The following is an 18192-nucleotide window of genomic DNA, read 5'->3' as shown; positions in this document are numbered from 1 at the left end:
GAGTAGAACTTTCTGACACCAATCCCTGTGTCTCAGCAAAAGGCTATGACCACCTGAGAGCTGTTCCATTTTATCCTGTGCCCATACCTTTTATATTCCCAGCAGGTCCCCCTGGTTGCCTACCCAGGATCCTTTCACTGCCAGCCTGGCCTTTCTTACTAACATAACCTTTGCTTTGTTCACATATTGCCCACCCCTACAAAGCTGTGAATCTTAGGAGGTGCTGGAGAAGGAATTGCAATTAGTCAAGGCAACCAAGCAGATCTCACTTTCTCTGACAGTGATTGGTTTGCCAGTGTGTAGGTCTGTGAGCCTATCCTGGGCATGAAACAGGAAGATACAAATTGCACTGCAGATTTGAATACCAGTCCTGCTTTAAACACAAGTCTATGTCATATCAGCAGTGGTTGCAGATTTTGATGGTGAAACTCATATGATACAATAGATTTTATTCTAATTCTTTTTTAACTTTATAGAGAGACACAAGACAGGAATACTGAGTACCTGCAGGCATCCAAGAGGCTCAGAGGCTACCATGCATACAGCTTATTGTTTCCTATCACCCCTTCTGAGCCTGTGCAGCTGCTTAGGATTTGATCACTCTGTCACCAGTCTTCCATCTGGGTGCCATGTCAGCTCTCCTAGTACACATTCAAATCCACAATCAGGGATTTACCAGCAAACAAGGAAACCATTCCTCATCTAAGTTAACTTGGTAGTTGTTAAGGAAACAGTGCCGTGAGAAGGCAGAACCAAGGTCATTTTCCCAGGTAGTCCTGAAAGTGTTAGAAGACTCAGGACTGACGTTAACCTTTATAGGAAGTTGTCAGGGGACTTAAGGAAAGATTTCTAGGTTCTTAATAGGAGGCCCTGGGTTTGTGAGTGCGCACACGCACACACACACAGAGAGAGAAAAAAAGAAAAAGAAAGAGGAGAAGTATTCAGAACATGGATTCTCATCCTTTGGACATTTTTGTGTCTGGAGTTGGTGTTTGAAACTATATTTTCCTGGTCCATTCAACTCCCCACATTCCACTTCAAGATGTCTTTTTATAATTTCCCCACTTTCCTCAAACTTCTTCCCCAATTCTTATTTTCAGTGGACATCTTGCTTCCTACTTATCTGAGAAAATGTGAACAATAAGTAAACTTTAACACATTCCCACCACCACTTACCAAATGATTTGCTTTTCATCCATATCCTCTGTCTTCCCTCCTTTTGCCATAGGTAGGTCTATTGCTTATTCTCCAACCCAAGGTCATCTCTGCTGCTCATGCCTTGGATCTTATCCCCACTCCTCTCTTCAAGGACATCACCCTAGCACTATTCTCCTGTTTGATCATTTCCATCAGCATATATCCTTTAGTATTTCCTATTTTTAAAAAAGCCTTTCACTTGACCCCACATCCTATTCAAGCTACTGGCTCATTATAGCAAACATCTCAAAGGAGTTCTCTGTTTTCTGATTCTTCTGGTCTCACTTATTTGGAGTTGGGTTTTCTTTTACTTGTAACCTAAATTACCTTGAATATTCTCATCTCATGAACTCAAAAATTTTTTCCACTGAATACTGGTTGTTACTATAACTCAAGATTATTAAATTGGGAGAAAGTGTGTTTCAATATGAGAAACCATCACTGAACTAGCAGCATATCGTAACACCTTTCAAATATGAACAAACTGAATAAGAAAATGCTCATGTATTTTCTTAAAGAAGTTACTCCTTTGAATCTACTATCTGCATAATCTTTTCATAGTTTATTCATTTACTTTTTTTTTTAGAAAAGGAGTTTCATTTAATGCTCTAAATTAAAAGCTAGACCATTGATTATTTGACATTTCCAGTAAAAATTTTTTTCTTTGCAGACAACATGGTCTTATATATTTACTTAGTTTGGGAAATTTTTGAGAGATTATGATTCAAGACAAACTAAAATAGTATCTTTGCAATTCAAGTACGAGCTTTGTTATTATTGTTGTTTTTTGGGGGAGCATCTTTTGTAAATCACTAGATGCTTTGTGTGTGTGTGTGTGTGTGTGTGTGTGTGTGTGTGTGTGTGCTGGGGATTGAACTCAGAGCCTTGTGCATATGAGGCAAATACTCTGAGCTACATCCCCAGCCCTCACTAGAAGTTTTATAGGTATTTATTAACAAAAAAAATCTAGTATACAAGGTTAGAACATTTTAAAGTTATTTAGATATGTGATACATTAAATGAAGTTCAAAAGTCTATTATCTCTATTACATATATTTATTAGATGTCTAATAGCTCATTTACTCAATAAACAATCATCTTAATTATATAACGTGTTATAATATTTTCTAACTAAAAAATAAATTTGACGTTTTGTGATGTTCTCCCATGCATGAACACATGAAACTGTGGCAATAATCTGGTAAGATCAATAGGGTAAACAATTACCCCCACCCTTTTTAAGAGGTGGTAAAAATGAAGTGTTTATGATAAAAATCAGAATACAAAAAAATACTCTGAAAGGCCATAGCATGCTGAGAACCTCACAAGTTGAAATTTAATATAAAGGATCTTGTCCTTGGGAGTTCAAAAGAACAAATGCACAAACAAAATGGCTTACTTTAGTATTTGTTGCAAGCAATCAAGAATGTGAGTTTGCCATATTACATCTCCTAAACAGCTACTAAGGTCTTGAATTGCATTGAAAACACTTTTTTAACTAGCAACATTTACTGGAGCTGTCAGACAAGGAACAGACTCAATCTTGTAGCTGAGTAGAGCCACAGATAGTTCTTACTGAAGTAAGCATACGTGTCAAGGTAGGAGTCCAGGATCATTAGGAGCTGAGGGTGGGCTTCAGTCAACAGTCAGAAAAATACAGGAGCCTCAGCTATAGTACTGCAGGAAAATTAGTTCTGCCAGCAAGCTGAGTGAGCCTGGAAAGCAGATTCTCCCCCAGTTGAACCAGCACAGCCTCACTAACTTATTGATTGCAGCCTCTGACAGAAGACCCAGTTAAGCTGTGCCTTGACTCCTGACCCACAGAAATTAAAATAACAAATGTGTTGTTTTGAACTGCTAAATTCACAATAATGTGTAACAAAATACGGAAAGCTATTTGTGTGTGTGTGTGTGTGTGTGTGTTTTCTCTTTTTTTGGTCAGTGAGGGTAAGGGTTTGTCAATTTTGTTTATATTTCCAAAGACCCAACTCCTGACTTCATTGATTCTTTTTTTTATTAGTTGCTCATGACAATACAATGATCTTGACATATCATACATTTGAATCAAATGGGGTATGAATTCTCATTTTTCCAAGTGTACAGGTTGCAGAATCACATTGGTTATATGGCCACTTATATACATACAGCAATACTAGTGTCTATTTTATTCTGCTGCCCTTCCTAGTAATACTTATTCAGCTTACCTACTTTTAAGCAATCTAACTTTTTTGCTGCCAAATAGTTGCCTACATTTCTTTGTTTTACAGGCTTTACTTATTCAATCTTTTTGTGGGTCAGGAACACTAGAGTAAAAAAGAAATGGAAGATTGACCCATGCTTCCCATGGCAACCACTTGTATCTCACCTTTTCTGTTGTAAGAGGCAAAAATTGTCTCGCAGAGGCACTAGACATATAAAGGTCAAAGATATGCCTTTGGATCTTATCCCCACTCCTGATGAAGAACAAGGACTTTGGGTCTCTTTCCCCCAACTTTGCCCTTTCAGCAGGAAATAACTAGAACTTTGTTAAGAGAAATGAGTCACAAGAGCCACACAATGGCAAGCTCTACCACTATGGATATCCCACTAGATATACAGAATAATAGATCTATTTAAATAAATCTATAATGAAAAGCCAGAGATGGAAAAAGACTAGAAAATCAGGTATTAGAAACTTTATATTCTCATAGGGGGAAAAATTTAATTACCAACTGGTCTTATGTTTTTATAATTAGAAAAATCAAAAGTAATATATAATTGTAGCAAAGTCGATGTGTAAATCTTTAATTTTTAAATGAAAACAACCAGTCATGAGTGCTTAAAGTAGAAATGAAAACAAACAAACAAACAAAAAATACTATTTCTAAAAACAACAACAACAACAAAAACCAGTTAATTTGCCAGGAAAGAAAATCAAAATGGAAACTCCTTCCAGAAGAGCTCCCAATTCCATTATATATTAATTTGTTGTTGTTTAGAATGTAAGTTACATGAGTGAATGGACTTTTGTCGTTTCCTGCTATATCTCCAGTGTCTATAGTTGAATGAACTAATGTAGTTTGCTTTGTTGGTGAAGATTACCAGTTCTGAGGAGAAGTATGAGGCTCTTATCTCGTTGCAACAAAGCTGTGAAATTTAAGGGTTTGTTTTTCTATCAGCATAATTTCAGACCAGTTAAAAGGTGAGCTATCCCAGGGGCAGGTAGAATGCCTATAATCCCAGCAGCTTTGGAAGCTGCAGCAGGAGGATCCGGAGTTCAAAGCCAGCCTCAGCAACTTATTGAGGCCCTAATCAACTCAGTGAGATCTTGTCTCTAAACAAAATACCAAAAAGGGTTGGACATGTGGCTCAGTGTGGTTTAGTGCCCCTTGGTTCAATCCCAGGTACTGGAAAAAAAGAAGAAGAAAAAGTGAGCTCTCCCTTCACCTCTTATAGTAAGTAACTCTGGGTGATTATTCTTTTCTTCTGGAAATGCTAGAGGTGTAAACTACCCGTGAATGTTTTAAATCATCAGGATGAATGTTTTATGCTTTATCATTATTGCTCTACTGTTGTAGTAGCCTTCAATACAGGGAAACCATCTTTAAAGTACAGCTTTGCTAACGTTTCTAAAGCTTAACTGGCCTCTACTCAGAGAGCATGTGGATCCCACCTAAAGCTTTAATGGTTACCATCTTCATGGTTTTCAGAGACCAGCCGATAATACTGATTGCTTTCATGCTAATTGCTTGCAAAAAAACAAGGCTTTGCTGTCTTATTGTTGTCTTGTGTGCCTGCCCTGCCCTGTGTGCACCTCATCCAATCACCCACCAACTGCCACCATGGACCTCTGGACTGCCCTGTTGCTAAATATCCTTAACTCTCCAAGTCACACCTGATGGAGAACAAGGACTTTGGGTCACTTTCCCCTAACTTTGCCCTTTCAGCAGGAAATAATTAGAATATGTTGGTGTCCAAATACCCTAAAATAATTTAGGGCCCAAAGTCCTGGAGGGGGGAGTGTTAGGGAAGAGACAGATGAGGATGGTGGGGAACATGGGGTTAAGAGAATAATTTTATAAAATGAGCCCACTGTGCTGACCCCCACATGCCTTCTTTTCCAAGAAGCGATTTACCTGCAGCCCTGCTTAGCCTAAGTGGACAGGATATGTCATATTCCTCAGCAAACTACCTGTTAACTGCAGGAGAAATGCAGGCCCAAGATCATGTCAATGGGAGGAAACCAAGAGAATTTTGTGACCAGATCCTGAAACTCTGGGAGATAAGGATAGTTCCTCCCAACCATAAAATCTGTAAGAATGTATGGTAAGATTCCAATAAGAACCAGTCAGCATGGGCTGTGACCCAGAGTTGCCATGACAGTGGGGACTTGAAGGTAAAATGTCACCTTGCTGTCACTCAAAAGTTAAGAAATGAACCTGGACAGGACTCTCTGAAAACATCTCTGGGATCCCCAATAAAACCGGAGTGCAGGAGAGGCATGTAGTCTCTCTCCTCTCTGAGATGACCCACTCTTTTCCTTGAGAGTGTCCCCTTTCCCTTTTCCTGTCCTTTCAATTAACTCATTCCTGTTACTCTGAGCAACATATCTGAAATCTTTCTGACCTGATCACAAGAATCAGGGGCTGAAAAGGGGGTCTTCACCCTGCCTCAGTTTCTCAGAAAGCCCCAGCTTCACAAGAGGGTTAACAAACAAGCAGAGGAAAGAGCATGTGTAGAAGTCCATACAGACGGGAGAGTGCAGAATACATGCACTCTGTCTTAGTCCATTTGGGCTGCTGTAACAAAATACCAGAGATCACATGGCTTATAAACAGCAGAAATTCATGTCTCACAATTCTGGAGGCTGCAAAGTCCAAGACCAAGGTGCCAGCAGATTTTGCTGTCTTCTTCATAGACAGTTATCTTTTTACTCTAACATTAATTTAGCGGAGAGATCTCTCTCAGGCCTCTTTTATAGGAGGAACACTGATTCCAATCATGGGCTCTGTACCCCCATGACCTAATCACCTCCCGAGGATCCCACCTAATATCATCACTTTGGAGATGAGCATTTCAACATCAGAGTGGGGGGAGGGGTGTTGTAGGGACAGATGAGGCAGGGCACCGAAGATAGCAGGAGAGAATTTTATTTGGCTGCAGCCAGGTTCAGAGGGCACAGTTTTTGCTGTAAGCAATCAATGCCCTGAACCCCAAGTTCAGGTGGTTTCAGGATTTTATACCCAGCATGTAGGGGGAGGGGCTCAGAAGTTCACATAAAAGCAGCTTTTTCTTTCACTGTTCTGGGCAAGTTAACCCTTCAAAGACAACATCTAAGAAGGGGAGAGCTTCTTCTCCCCTTTCTTTCCTCCCTCTGCCAGCTATTACCATGGAGCCCAACTGGTAACTTCTCTTATCTTAGAAATACAGACATCTCCGTGAAGCCCCAGCTCAAGATCAGAGGCCTTGTTTACACATAAACTACTATACTGGATACATGTTTGTAAAAACTAGTAAGGGGGTATCCAGCACCTGGAGTACTGATTTCTTCCCATTCAGTGGCCAAGTAAGATAGGGCAACACAAAAATAGGAAGTTTATATACACTGAACTCTTTTGTAGAGACTCTTTTGCTGACAGTCCTAAAATCAGCTGTAGTGAAGATTTCTGGAGAAGCCCAGTTAAGACTTTTCTGTGGAGAAAGGGGGTGCCACTACAGGGGTACATACACATTCAGACCGTAGCAACCAGGAATAGCAAATATCTTTTTTTTTGCATAATATTTTAATTTTATGCTATAATAATCAGAAATAGTTTATCTTTGGAAGGAATTCATATATAGAGGGATCACCTAGAGTTAGAAAATAATCATGTCCAAGGATTAAATGGATAAAATACAGAATAGAGAGGAATTTTAATTGGGTTTCAAATTAACTAAAACAATAAAATTATAGAAAAATGTTTAGTATTTTGTGACATAGAAGTAATGAAATTAACTTCTTTACATTGAAAGTAAGTTCTAAATTATATTTGAAATGTACACCCTACATAAAAAGCATGTTTTAATTTTCAATAAAGCATCAGGTACTTCTAACAAACTCATAGTTCTAGAAAAAATTAAGAACTTTGAAGCTGCGTATGGTGGTATATACTTGTAATCCTAGCAGCACAAAAAATCAAGGCAGGAGGATTGCAAGTTCAAAGCCAGCTTTAGCAACTTAGCCAGGCCCTTGGTAATTTAGTGAGATCTTACCTTAAAATATAAAGAGCTGGGGATGTGGCTCTGTGGTTAAGTGGCCCTGGGTTCAATCCCTAATACCAAACAAATAAACAAAAGGAAATGTGCTAGATGATTACTGCTATTTTTAAACTCTACAGGTAAAATTTCATACAAATAAAAATGTACATTTTTCTTTTAGTATTAACATTTTTTATAATACCAGGGATTGAACCCTATCACTGAACTATATCCCTAGCTCTTATTTTAGGTCTCAGTAAATTGCCAGGCTGGCCTTGAACATAGAATCCTCCTGGCTCAGTCTTCCAAGTTGCTGGGATTATCTGGTCCAAGTAAATTCTTAACACTGTCACAAATTTTGATCCCTGTACCCAACATACAGGCATACAGACCCCTTTTCCATACTTAATGGGAAATTAAAGGCAAACTCAGTTGTTGCCAGGAAGTGGCCTTAAAAAACATTTCTTAGATGGAAGGAGAACCTCATTGTTATACAGAATACATATATGATGTTGTGATGAGAAAAAGAAAAAAAAAGTGTGTCACATTAGGTTGGATAGAGAGAAAGGATGGGAGAGGAGGGGAGGAGTAGGGAGGATAGGAAGGGCAGCAGAATAGAATAGACAAGGTCGCCGCTGCCGTCCCCGCTGCAGTGCGAAGGGCTGAAGATGGCCGGGTGGCAGAGCTACGTGGACAACCTGATGTGCGATGGCTGCTGCCAGGAGGCCGCCATTGTCTGCTACTGCGACGCCAAATACGTCTGGGCGGCCACGGCCGGGGGCGTCTTCCAGAGCATCACGCCAGTAGAAATAGATATGATTGTAGGAAAAGACCGGGAAGGCTTCTTTACCAACGGTTTGACTCTTGGTGCAAAGAAGTGTTCAGTGATCAGAGATAGTCTATATGTCGATGGCGACTGCACAATGGACATCCGGACAAAGAGTCAAGGTGGCGAGCCAACATACAACGTCGCTGTCGGCAGAGCTGGTAGAGTCTTGGTCTTTGTAATGGGAAAAGAAGGGGTCCATGGAGGCGGATTGAATAAGAAGGCATACTCAATGGCAAAATACTTGAGAGACTCTGGGTTCTAGCTGCTAGGCAGACTGTTAAGTATTAGGGGAAATTGCTCTTAAACTTTCCTATCGGTAAGCTTAAGTCTTAATTCTGGAAATTTTATTAGCAATGCAGGGTGATGGGGTATGAACCTGTGTCTCCTGTGTATCCCTCTGTTGGTGGGGAAAGGTGTCTTTCTTTCTGCCCGCCCCTCCTTAAGTAATGCTGTTCACTTTTGTTTTGTTTCCCTGTGTACTCCAGCCTTGGTTATAGTCATGGGAAAGGAAGGTGTCCACGGAGGCACACTTAACAAGAAAGCCTATGAGCTCGCTTTCTACCTGAGGAGGTCTGATGTGTAAGCAGCCTCTCCCCATCTACCTAGCTGTCTGCATCGCCACCCCAATTGTGGTCATCTGCTACCAGACTAGATAGATGGTAGCTAGTTTTCTTTACCTACTTTCTAATGTCATGGTTCCTATTTGCCCAATGATCATTTGTCTGTTAACCACTGTATGTAACCAACCCCTACTGGCAACATAATTGCAGCACAATAATGATTTGCATGATACCTTGAAATTGGGGGGAGGGGCATGCCAAGTTGGGCATCACTTTGTCTTAGCAATTAATGGGATATTGATTACTAAAATAAGTTAATATTAAGCAAGGTGCCGGTTGTACAATCTCTAATTTGATCGATGTCTTTTCAGCACTTTGAGCTTTACTTGGCTCGCTTAGTCTTCCTTTTGTAGCGCATGGTTGGGAGGAGAAAGTGCATGCATCTCTCCTTCACTCCTCTTTTCTCTTGCCCTCCCTTTGCACATAAGGGATTTGGTTTGCTTCCATCCTCTTTTATGCAGTGCCTGGTTTATTTAACCAATTAATATCCTCTTTGTTGACGAGCTGTTCAGAGCTGCAATAGTTTGCTTTTAGTATTGTGGTTGCACTTGAGTAGACAGATCTCTTCACAGTGTCTGCAGGACATGTGCAGAGTGCAACTGCAAAACAAGAGCAAAAGGCACTCCTCCCACGACCTCACAGTAACCACACTGACGCACCCCCAGGGACATTCCATCACCGCAATAGCTCACATTGTTGTTCCTGTCTTTTTCTTTGCACACCAGCTCTACTTGTTTTAGTAAAACTGTAAAAGGCTGCCATTATGGACATTAGGTCTCCCAACATAACCATCTGGAGTGTGTCCAGTTTGTTCTTCATAGGACCAATTTTTATTTGCAGCTTGAGTTTTTATATGAGGTTGCATTATTGTGGACTTGGCTGTCTTGTGATGAATTTTTTCATATGTATTCTGTGCCATACTATTGTTAAAATGAACTGTTGCTATTGTGAGATGGATTTTAACTGACCTATTAAGGGTTTCTTTCGAATGGCACTACTTTAGGGACATTCTAGTATTTGCTTCTATTGTTTGGGCCTTGTGGATAATGTACAGATTTAAAACAAATCTTGTTGCTGATTTGTCCATTTCTTTCCCTGCACTTTGTTACATCTGGGATACAGTCTAACTCATCTGACTTAATATGCATTTTAAAAAATGCCATAACTATTAAACACCTTGTTTACAGACAGATGAAATAAATTTATTCCAACCAAAAAAAAAAAAAGAATAGAATAGACAATATGATTGATGTATGTACATTCCGTGTATGTATTATATGTCAAAATACATTCTGCTGTCATGTATGACTAAAAAAAAATAAAAATAAATTGTATGGTTTAAAAAAAAAAACAACAAAAACATTTCTTAATACTTTAACAGGCAACTTTCTCAGCATGCTTTCAGGGCCATAGTTTATACTGGTGTTTCATTAACTCATCTCTATGGAAAGTCCTGATACCCACAAAGCTAAAATAGGTTCACTTATTATTCTGATATCCTGACTGAACAATTCTTTCTGGAGTATCTTGGCTAAACAACACTGTTGAAACTCTCCTTTGTCAGGCCCTATCTTTTCACTCATACTCATTTTTTTAAAGAGTTTAAAAATTTTTTTCCTGATAAACTTAAAATTTTTTTTAGTTGTAAATGGACACAATACCTTTATTTAATTTTATTTATTTTTATGTGATGCTGAGGATCAAACCCAGTGCTTCACACATGCTAGGCACGCACTCTGACTGAGCCACAACCCGAGCTCACTCAAACTCACTTTTAAAATATACCTGCTGCTACCAGTTTGGGGTTTTCTATTTCAATTTATTTTGGAATGATTTACTGGCATTGAATTATTCCACTTATATTTTTACATAACTATAATAGCATATTTTAAAATGACTATTATAAATACCCGCACATAAGAGTGACTTTTACCAGTTTTATGGTGATAGGGTCATTTAATAGTTTACTCATCACAGTTGACAAGGTATCAAAAATAGCTTTATTAAATATAACAATATTATTAATTATCAACAGCAATTATAATGATGAATAGCTCCTCTACTAGTTATTGAGGATGTACCAGTTCTGAAGGCTTGTCTCTCAATTTCTGGTAGAGCAGCCAAACATTCTTTTTTAACGCCCTCAGCGTGGCATTTCTAATATTGAATTTAGAAAACCCCAAAACTACAGACCTGATTGATTTGAACAAGAATCTAGATGACATGTAGTAATTACTAGTGATAGAACAGCATTAGGGTTAAGAATATGAATTTTGAAGTTAGACTGCTGGGTTCCAAGTCCTTATACAGAAGTGAGTAGTTTTGGGTTGCCAGATTTAGCAAACTATGATAGCCAGTTAAATTTGAATTTCATTTAACAGAAATATTTAGTGTACGTATGTCCCAAATATTACATAAGATATACTAAAATTTTTAATTATCTTAATTTCACATTTAACTGAGCATCCTGCATTTTATCTGGCAACCATTATTTAACCTCTGTAAACTTCAATTTTCTTATTAGTTGAATGGGGATAATAGTAGTACCAACTTGATAAGGTTGTTGTGAAGACTGACTTAAAATATGTAAAATACTGACTAATGGCCCTTAAATAGAACATCTCAATAAATGTTAACTACTGTTATTGTAATAGTTTTATGGTAGTGTTATAAATACTTACTGGAGGTTATTTTTGGAGCTTCTGCTATCAGCTATGATGATTAGCTGGTAAAAGACTGATTCTATTGCCACCAACAACAATTAAACTGGTCCAAATGCATTTAAAGTGATATATATATATAGTGATTGGCAGTATAAGACTGCAATTCCCTAGAGTGAAAACAAATGAAATCAATCTTTCATCTTCCCATTTTCTGACCAGAGGTACTTTAAGACTGGACAGCAAAGAAAGAAAACCCACACAAACATGGCAATTTGTTGTTAGTGAATTAGTTTGGGGAAGCTGAGACTGCTGAATTTGTGGGTTTCTGTACTGTAGTGACAGGTGCAAAGTAGAGAACACTTCCAGAAACCCACAAGTCACCATGAGTCTTTGAGTAAACTATAAACTCTGTATGCAAAGTGAGGTTCCAGGAGGCTGGACAGAGAATGACAGGACAGTTCTTTGTCCCCGAGGAATATGCCTGGCTTAGCATTTCTGCTTCATCATTTATTGGCTGAGAAGCCTGTGGGAAGAAAATCCTCAATGCAGATGCAGTAGCGGATTCTATCCAGGCAAAAAAATCATGGCTGGGGCCATGGGGTAAAGAAGATGCTCCTTGCGGTTCCAGGATGAACTGTGCAGCTGAGACTTCCTCTTTCCACTCCAGGACAATCTGAGGGCTAAGTTGCACATACCACCAGCACTGATTTTGTAGATGTTTCTTTCTGAAGGTCTTTGGTGGTGGTGGGGCACAGTGAAGCATTCACTGGCTCTTTGTAACACAGTCATCTTTTTTGAGACAGGTGAAGAATACTTCTCTTTCAAAAGTTTGTGCCCCATAGTGAACTGCTCAAACTATTCCCAAACCCAGAAGGCAGATGATAAAGTACCCAGCAGCCCAAGCTATTTTGCCTTGAATCCATTTCTTTAAAAGAAAATCATTACTAAGAATTCTAATGCTGAATGTAGAAGCAAACAAACCCTTCTCAAATTTCTTCCCCCACTCCTGTAGTTTCTACAACTAGTTTCTTCCCATCTTATGGAATCCTAATTGTTAGTTTGAAATAAGATTGCTTTTAATGTTCAGTCATAGTAATGTACAACTAGTAACAAGTCTTTCCATTTACATTGAGCTCACCCTTTATTAAGAATAAAACAGGCGATGGGAATAGGAAGACAGAATGAATCAGACATAACTTTCTTATGTTCATATATGAATACATGACCAGTGAAACTCTACATCATTTATAACCACAAGAATGGGATCCTAATTAGGATAAGTTATACTCTATGTAAGTATAATATGTCAAAATACACTCTATTGTCATGTATATCTAAAAAGAACAACAACAAAAGAATAAAACAGTTTTCTCAAAGTTTAAAAAATAAGGAACCATGACCATGGATTAAGTGAACATAATATCTATTTTTATTACGAAAACATTAAATTTTGACAAATTGCTTCATCTGCTTTTTAAAAATCTATTATCTGACTTAAACCTACTCAGCAAAAATGCCAATAAATTATATAAATCATAGTTTGGGTCTTTTTAAAACTAGGAACGTATCATTTATAATAACCAAACAATACTAAATTGAATTGTATGAGCTATTAACTTGTAATTTATTTTCCATATTTAGCTTAAAATAAAAAGAAAACCAACTGTATTAATACACTGCTGCAAAAGTTTATCAGAACCTCCCTCCACATCACTGTGTCAGTATCCTTCTTTCTTCAGAGGTACAAAATACAGCCACATCAGGTGTCAAAGCACTCATTCTCAATTGCCCTCTCCTGCTCATCTTGGGAGTCACATGCCACCAAGGGCTGATAACATGTGCCCAGACTATCTTGCCTTTAAGTAAATTTCCTTTCTATAAAAGGAAATCATTAGCTAAGAGTTCAAATGCTGAATTTAGAAATGATTCCAATCCAATATATAAAAATCAAATGTGTTAGTATTTAAAAGCCACAAATTCTGAAAAGTAAACAACCAATGAACTAATAAGGCCAATAGCACTGCCACCACATGCCTTCAAATGGTTTTGTGTGCTCGCGAGCATTTGTCTTCACAAATTATATTTTGGGACAGATTAGATGAATTTAAATAAAATGGGTGTTTTGTAGAGAGTTTCAGGGTTTTCAACATGGGTGGCAAAATTAAAAAATACATCAATAGTCTTATTAGTGAATGTTTTCCACTTGGTTTCTAAATCTTTATTTCCTGTGGAGGCAAACCAAAACACTCTTAAGATTCCATCTTCAAAATTACAATATAATGTCTATTATTCCTAGAGATTTTAGAGTTAGATATGATCCTGGTCCTTGATACCATCTTCATTTTCATCATCCTCATCATCTTGATCTCCAGATTCAAGTTCATCCTCTTCTTCAATCTAGAGGGAAAATATAAATTTAATACTATGGAAATCTGTTCAAACTCAGATATAATATACATGATAAATGTATACATGTATTCTGTTTTAGTAATTATAGTAGAATATACACCATCTGATGTCCTTGATTTAATGCTCAAGGTTCCCTGTTATTTTTAACACAAATGAGATATATCAGTTAACTTTACTAATAAATTACATCTCCACATGCAAATCTGAACCAAACATGACAAAGATGATGGTCCACTTGGGTGCTCAGAGTCTTGTTATCAAATCAATTCACTTTTTAGGTCATGGTCCAAAAGAAAATAGTCTAAAGTGCTGAAAAATAAATTTAATCTGTGTCTTAATCCAACTCACTGAATAGTGAAAGAAATGTAGATAATACCTTATTCATAAATCCACATAACAATACCTATAATAAAGGAACAATTTTTCCATGCTGTGCTAAAAATTTTTTAAATGTTTACAAAGAAATATAATACAAATCATTTCTGGAAACATTTCTATCTTACTGGATGACCAAGATCCTTGAGTTTATTCTTCAATGACAATATTTTCTGATCTTGATCGGCCAACAGCACCAAGAGATCATCTTGTTCTTTTTTAGAATCTGTAACTTCCAACTGTAGTTTGTCTTTCTCATTTTGTAAAATAGCAATAGTGCTGTTTGATGAATCCAGCTGCTCTTTAATGGCAGTTCTTTCCTCAGACAGAGCTTTAACTTCATTCTAGAAAAAGGTGAAAGTCAATAATCTGAAGTTAGTATTTGCTGTGCTAGATTTTTAACAAACAGTTTCTTCCTATGACAAATCACTACGCTTGTCCAATCTGAGGCATTTAGGGGTGGGAGTTGAAGATACATGAGGCTTAAAACATATACATCCAGTAACATGAGAATTTTTAGACTATCCATTGAAGATGGTTACTGTGAAAAATAGATTAATATTGAAAATGTAGTTAGCTATTCCTCAAAAAATCCTAATAAAAAAAGCAATACTATGTTAGATAATCAGAGGAATAAACAAAGAAACAAAATATTTCACAGCAGAAGTCTGGTTACCATCAGAATTAGAACCCAAAACTCAAGTTTAAAAAAAAAAAAGTTGCCAGGTGCGGTGCACGCCTATAATCCCAGTGGCTTAGAAGACTGATGCAGGAGGATGGGGAATTCAAACAGCGAGACCCTGTTTCTAAATAAAATACAAAATAGGGCTGGGGATGTGGCTCAGTGGTCGAGTGCCCCTTAGTTAAATCCCCAGTACCCAAAAAAGTTTACATCATAGAATTAAATGAGAAAGAATAATTAATAGTTTAAAATAAAATCCATGGTTTAAAAATAAAACAATATGATCACAATCCAAAAAGCATAATTATACTTTATTTTTCTTTTTGTATTTTTCCCTTCATGCCTTTTATCAGTCACCTTATTCCTTTCTGCATTTATTTATTCTGAAGTCTCTATAACAGATTATCAGAATTTAATGTTCCTGTGTTCTTCAGCCTGAATTTGGCTTGTGTATTAGCCAAGTTTGTATTCCTTATTTTGTTATTGTGATTAGATATTGATATTGACAAGAAACTTAAATATTTTCAATGAATTTTACTTTTGTAGTACATGTACATAAACTCCTATTTCAAGTAGTCAATACCATCATTTGAAACAGCATTAAAAAATCTTTATGACATCTTAAGTCATCAAAATATGAATGGTAATGTTATGATAAAATTACATCCCATCAGCTTTTTTCATAAACCTAAGGATCTGAGATTAAGTGAAATAAAATCAAATGTTCTAGTGTTTATATCATACTAAACATAATAAATAAGTTTTACCAAAAACCAACCTTCAATTCTTTAGTTTCTTGTAGTAATGCTGATAGTCTTCCCTCTACATCAGTAGTTTTAGAAGCTATTATAGACTCATTTTCTCCTTGTACAGGAATGGATTTTGTCTGAAAGTAGAAATTGGAAAAAAAAAAAACAAAACTGTTTTTTGGAAGTTATAAACAATATGAACTCTCAAAGTGGTAATTTAATCTTGTTGTTTTGAAATTTTATTTCCAACTACAGAAAATATAACTCTTCATATATTTTTGTGCAACAAAGTACTCTCCACAGATGAGCCGTCCCCATCTGGAGCAGCATTAGATCTTATCAGAGTATGAGGAAGGCTGGGCTAATAAGCTTCCTCAAGGTCAGCCTAGAAAAGTAATTAATGAGGCAGCTCCAGTGAAGCTATAACACAATATATAATAAACAGAAATTATTTTTTCAAAGCTTTTCCCTCATAAACTTCCTGTACCATGAGTCTACGCTGTCGTTTCAGATAAGACAAATAGGTAGATGATAAATTGAGCCAAAGGACATTAATTGGCAAAATGCAAGTATTTTCTTAAGTACTATAGTAGATGCTATTAAATCAAAGTCTTAAATTCTATTCCCATAAAATACCAGGAAGTGAAGTGCTAATGCAACAAATATCTAAAAACGTGGAAATGGCTTTGGAACTAGATAATGAGTAAGAAGCTCAAAGGGTTTTGTGGTGCATATTAGTTAAAGCCTGAATTACCTCAAAGTGACTGTTGGTATAAATATGGACATAAAAGGATTCTGGTGAGGGCTCAGAAAGAAAAGCTATAAAGAAAGCTTTTATGGTCTTCAGAGATACACATGTGCTATCCTGAACAGAATGTTGAAAGAAATATGAACATTAAAGGTACTTCTGGTGAGGTCTCAGATGAAAATGAGAAACATGTGAAAATGAGAAACATGTCACTGTGAATCAGAGAAAAGGCAGTTCTTGTTATAAAGTGGAAAAGAACTTGTGCTGAATTGTGTCCTAGTGTTTTGTAAAAATATTGAACTTTAAGGTTAGAAACTTGGATATTTAGCTGAGATAAAGCCTCATTTCAACTTGCTGCCAAGAGTAAAATGTAAATGAGAGACAAACTGACAAAGGAATGGCTAGACAAAAAAGAGCCGGAACTTGAAGATTTGGAAAATTCTGCCTATCTATATTGCAAAACATAAGAAGGCATATTTTGGAAACATCAAAGGTTTGGAGAACTTTTAGGGATTACATGTGTGATTAATGGAACCAATCAACCAGCTCAGCAAATGCCAGAAAGAGAGATGAAGTTATCCAAAAAACATCTGTGGAGGACCCTCTTATCTAATGGCTTGAAGTCCTATGAACTGCAGGCGAAGCCAACAAGGTTTCTGATCATTTTATACCTGTAGAAAAGCTGCCATTTTGACTGGAGCAGGCAGAGATAGGATGTAATACTAGCAAAATAAACCATTCACTAAAAACTTGGAGAATCTTGTCTACAAAATGACTGCCTCTCTGGTCAGGAAGCCTATGTTACTAGAACTCTGGCTAATGAGTGATCTAAAGAAAAGGTGCAATCTGATGAATCTGCTTCTTTTTCATTGAGGCTGAGAAATAATATATCACCCTGTGTTTACCACCTTTCAGAAGAAAAGAAAAAAAAATTCACGTACAAATGCTTCCGTTTTCTGTAACAGCTCATGCTTTTCTGTGTGTAGTCTGGTGATCTCTACAGATTGTGAGTTTAATTGAGACTTTAAAGTTGCCAGTTCCTAAGAGACAAAAGAAGTTGAATCATACCATTAAGCAGTATTAATTTCATCAAGGAAATGTATGTTTACAGAAATAAATCTAAAAAAAATGTTTTCCTTTCTTGACCCTACCCTCTCAAACTGGAGGTTCACTGTTCAAACACAAATGAAATAATACTATGGTGAAAATGTGTTAACTGAAAGCTTATAATAATGAACTTCCCAATGTTCTTATCCTTTCCTTCCTTATCCCACAAAAATACAATAAAAGAAAAGCAATTAAAATGGTGGTTTTTTAACCAGGAGTTATAAGGAAATGTCCCCCACCTGGGACATTTATAATGTTTTGTCACCATTGAGTAGGCAGCAGAATGCAGGCATATAAAAAATTCTTGTTTTCTTTAAAATTTCTGTTAGGTGTATATGTGGTTTTTCTTTAATTCTCCTGGTTTTTTAGTCCTCAAAATGAGTTATATGGATAGTAACATTACAGATCATTTTTGTTTTCTTTTTACACAGTATTTAATGATATATATTACAATTAACAAAAGCCTATGTTACTAGTTAACAAAACCATCATTTTAAAAAATGTGTATTTTTAACAATCTAAAGTTTATAAAAGAAAATTGGAAAAAATACAAAACTAAAAGATAATTTTCTTCTGTGAAAATATCACATCAAAGTT

At 36.8% G+C, this 18192-nt stretch overlaps 2 protein-coding genes across 3 annotated transcripts in view; one reads left to right on the top strand and one right to left on the bottom strand.

Annotated features, from left to right (window-relative positions):
• Positions 1–8050: 8050 nt before the first annotated feature.
• LOC124102459 (profilin-2-like) lies at positions 8051–10066 on the top strand. The gene has a single exon (XM_046458754.2). It carries the CDS (start codon positions 8082–8084, stop codon positions 8502–8504), a length of 423 nt encoding a protein of 140 aa, XP_046314710.1. The 5' UTR covers positions 8051–8081; the 3' UTR covers positions 8505–10066.
• A 2575-nt stretch (positions 10067–12641) lies between these two features.
• Uso1 (USO1 vesicle transport factor) overlaps positions 12642–18192 on the bottom strand; it is a 67311-nt gene continuing 61760 nt past the window's right edge. For both annotated transcript variants that reach the window (XM_046458740.2, XM_046458746.2), the window contains 4 exons: positions 17430–17528; positions 15770–15877; positions 14438–14653; positions 12642–13922 (listed from right to left, as the gene is read on the bottom strand). In XM_046458740.2, coding sequence (XP_046314696.1) covers positions 13833–13922; positions 14438–14653; positions 15770–15877; positions 17430–17528 — 513 coding nt within the window. In that variant the 3' untranslated portion in view covers positions 12642–13832. The remainder of the gene's footprint in view (positions 13923–14437; positions 14654–15769; positions 15878–17429; positions 17529–18192) is intronic.

Source organism: Marmota monax, unplaced genomic scaffold (genome assembly GCF_021218885.2).
Source record: "Marmota monax isolate L192 unplaced genomic scaffold, Marmota_monax_Labrador192_F-V1.1 WCK01_AAM20220418_F8-fsc00112, whole genome shotgun sequence".
NCBI lineage: Eukaryota > Metazoa > Chordata > Mammalia > Rodentia > Sciuridae > Marmota > Marmota monax.
Note: the sequence above shows the minus strand (reverse complement) of the source record. Positions and strands in the feature narration are given on the sequence as shown.

Coding starts and splice junctions, on each gene's coding strand:
- LOC124102459 (XM_046458754.2), top strand. CDS start 8,082: ATGGCCGGGTGGCAGAGCTACGTGGACAACCTGATGTGCGATGGCTGC.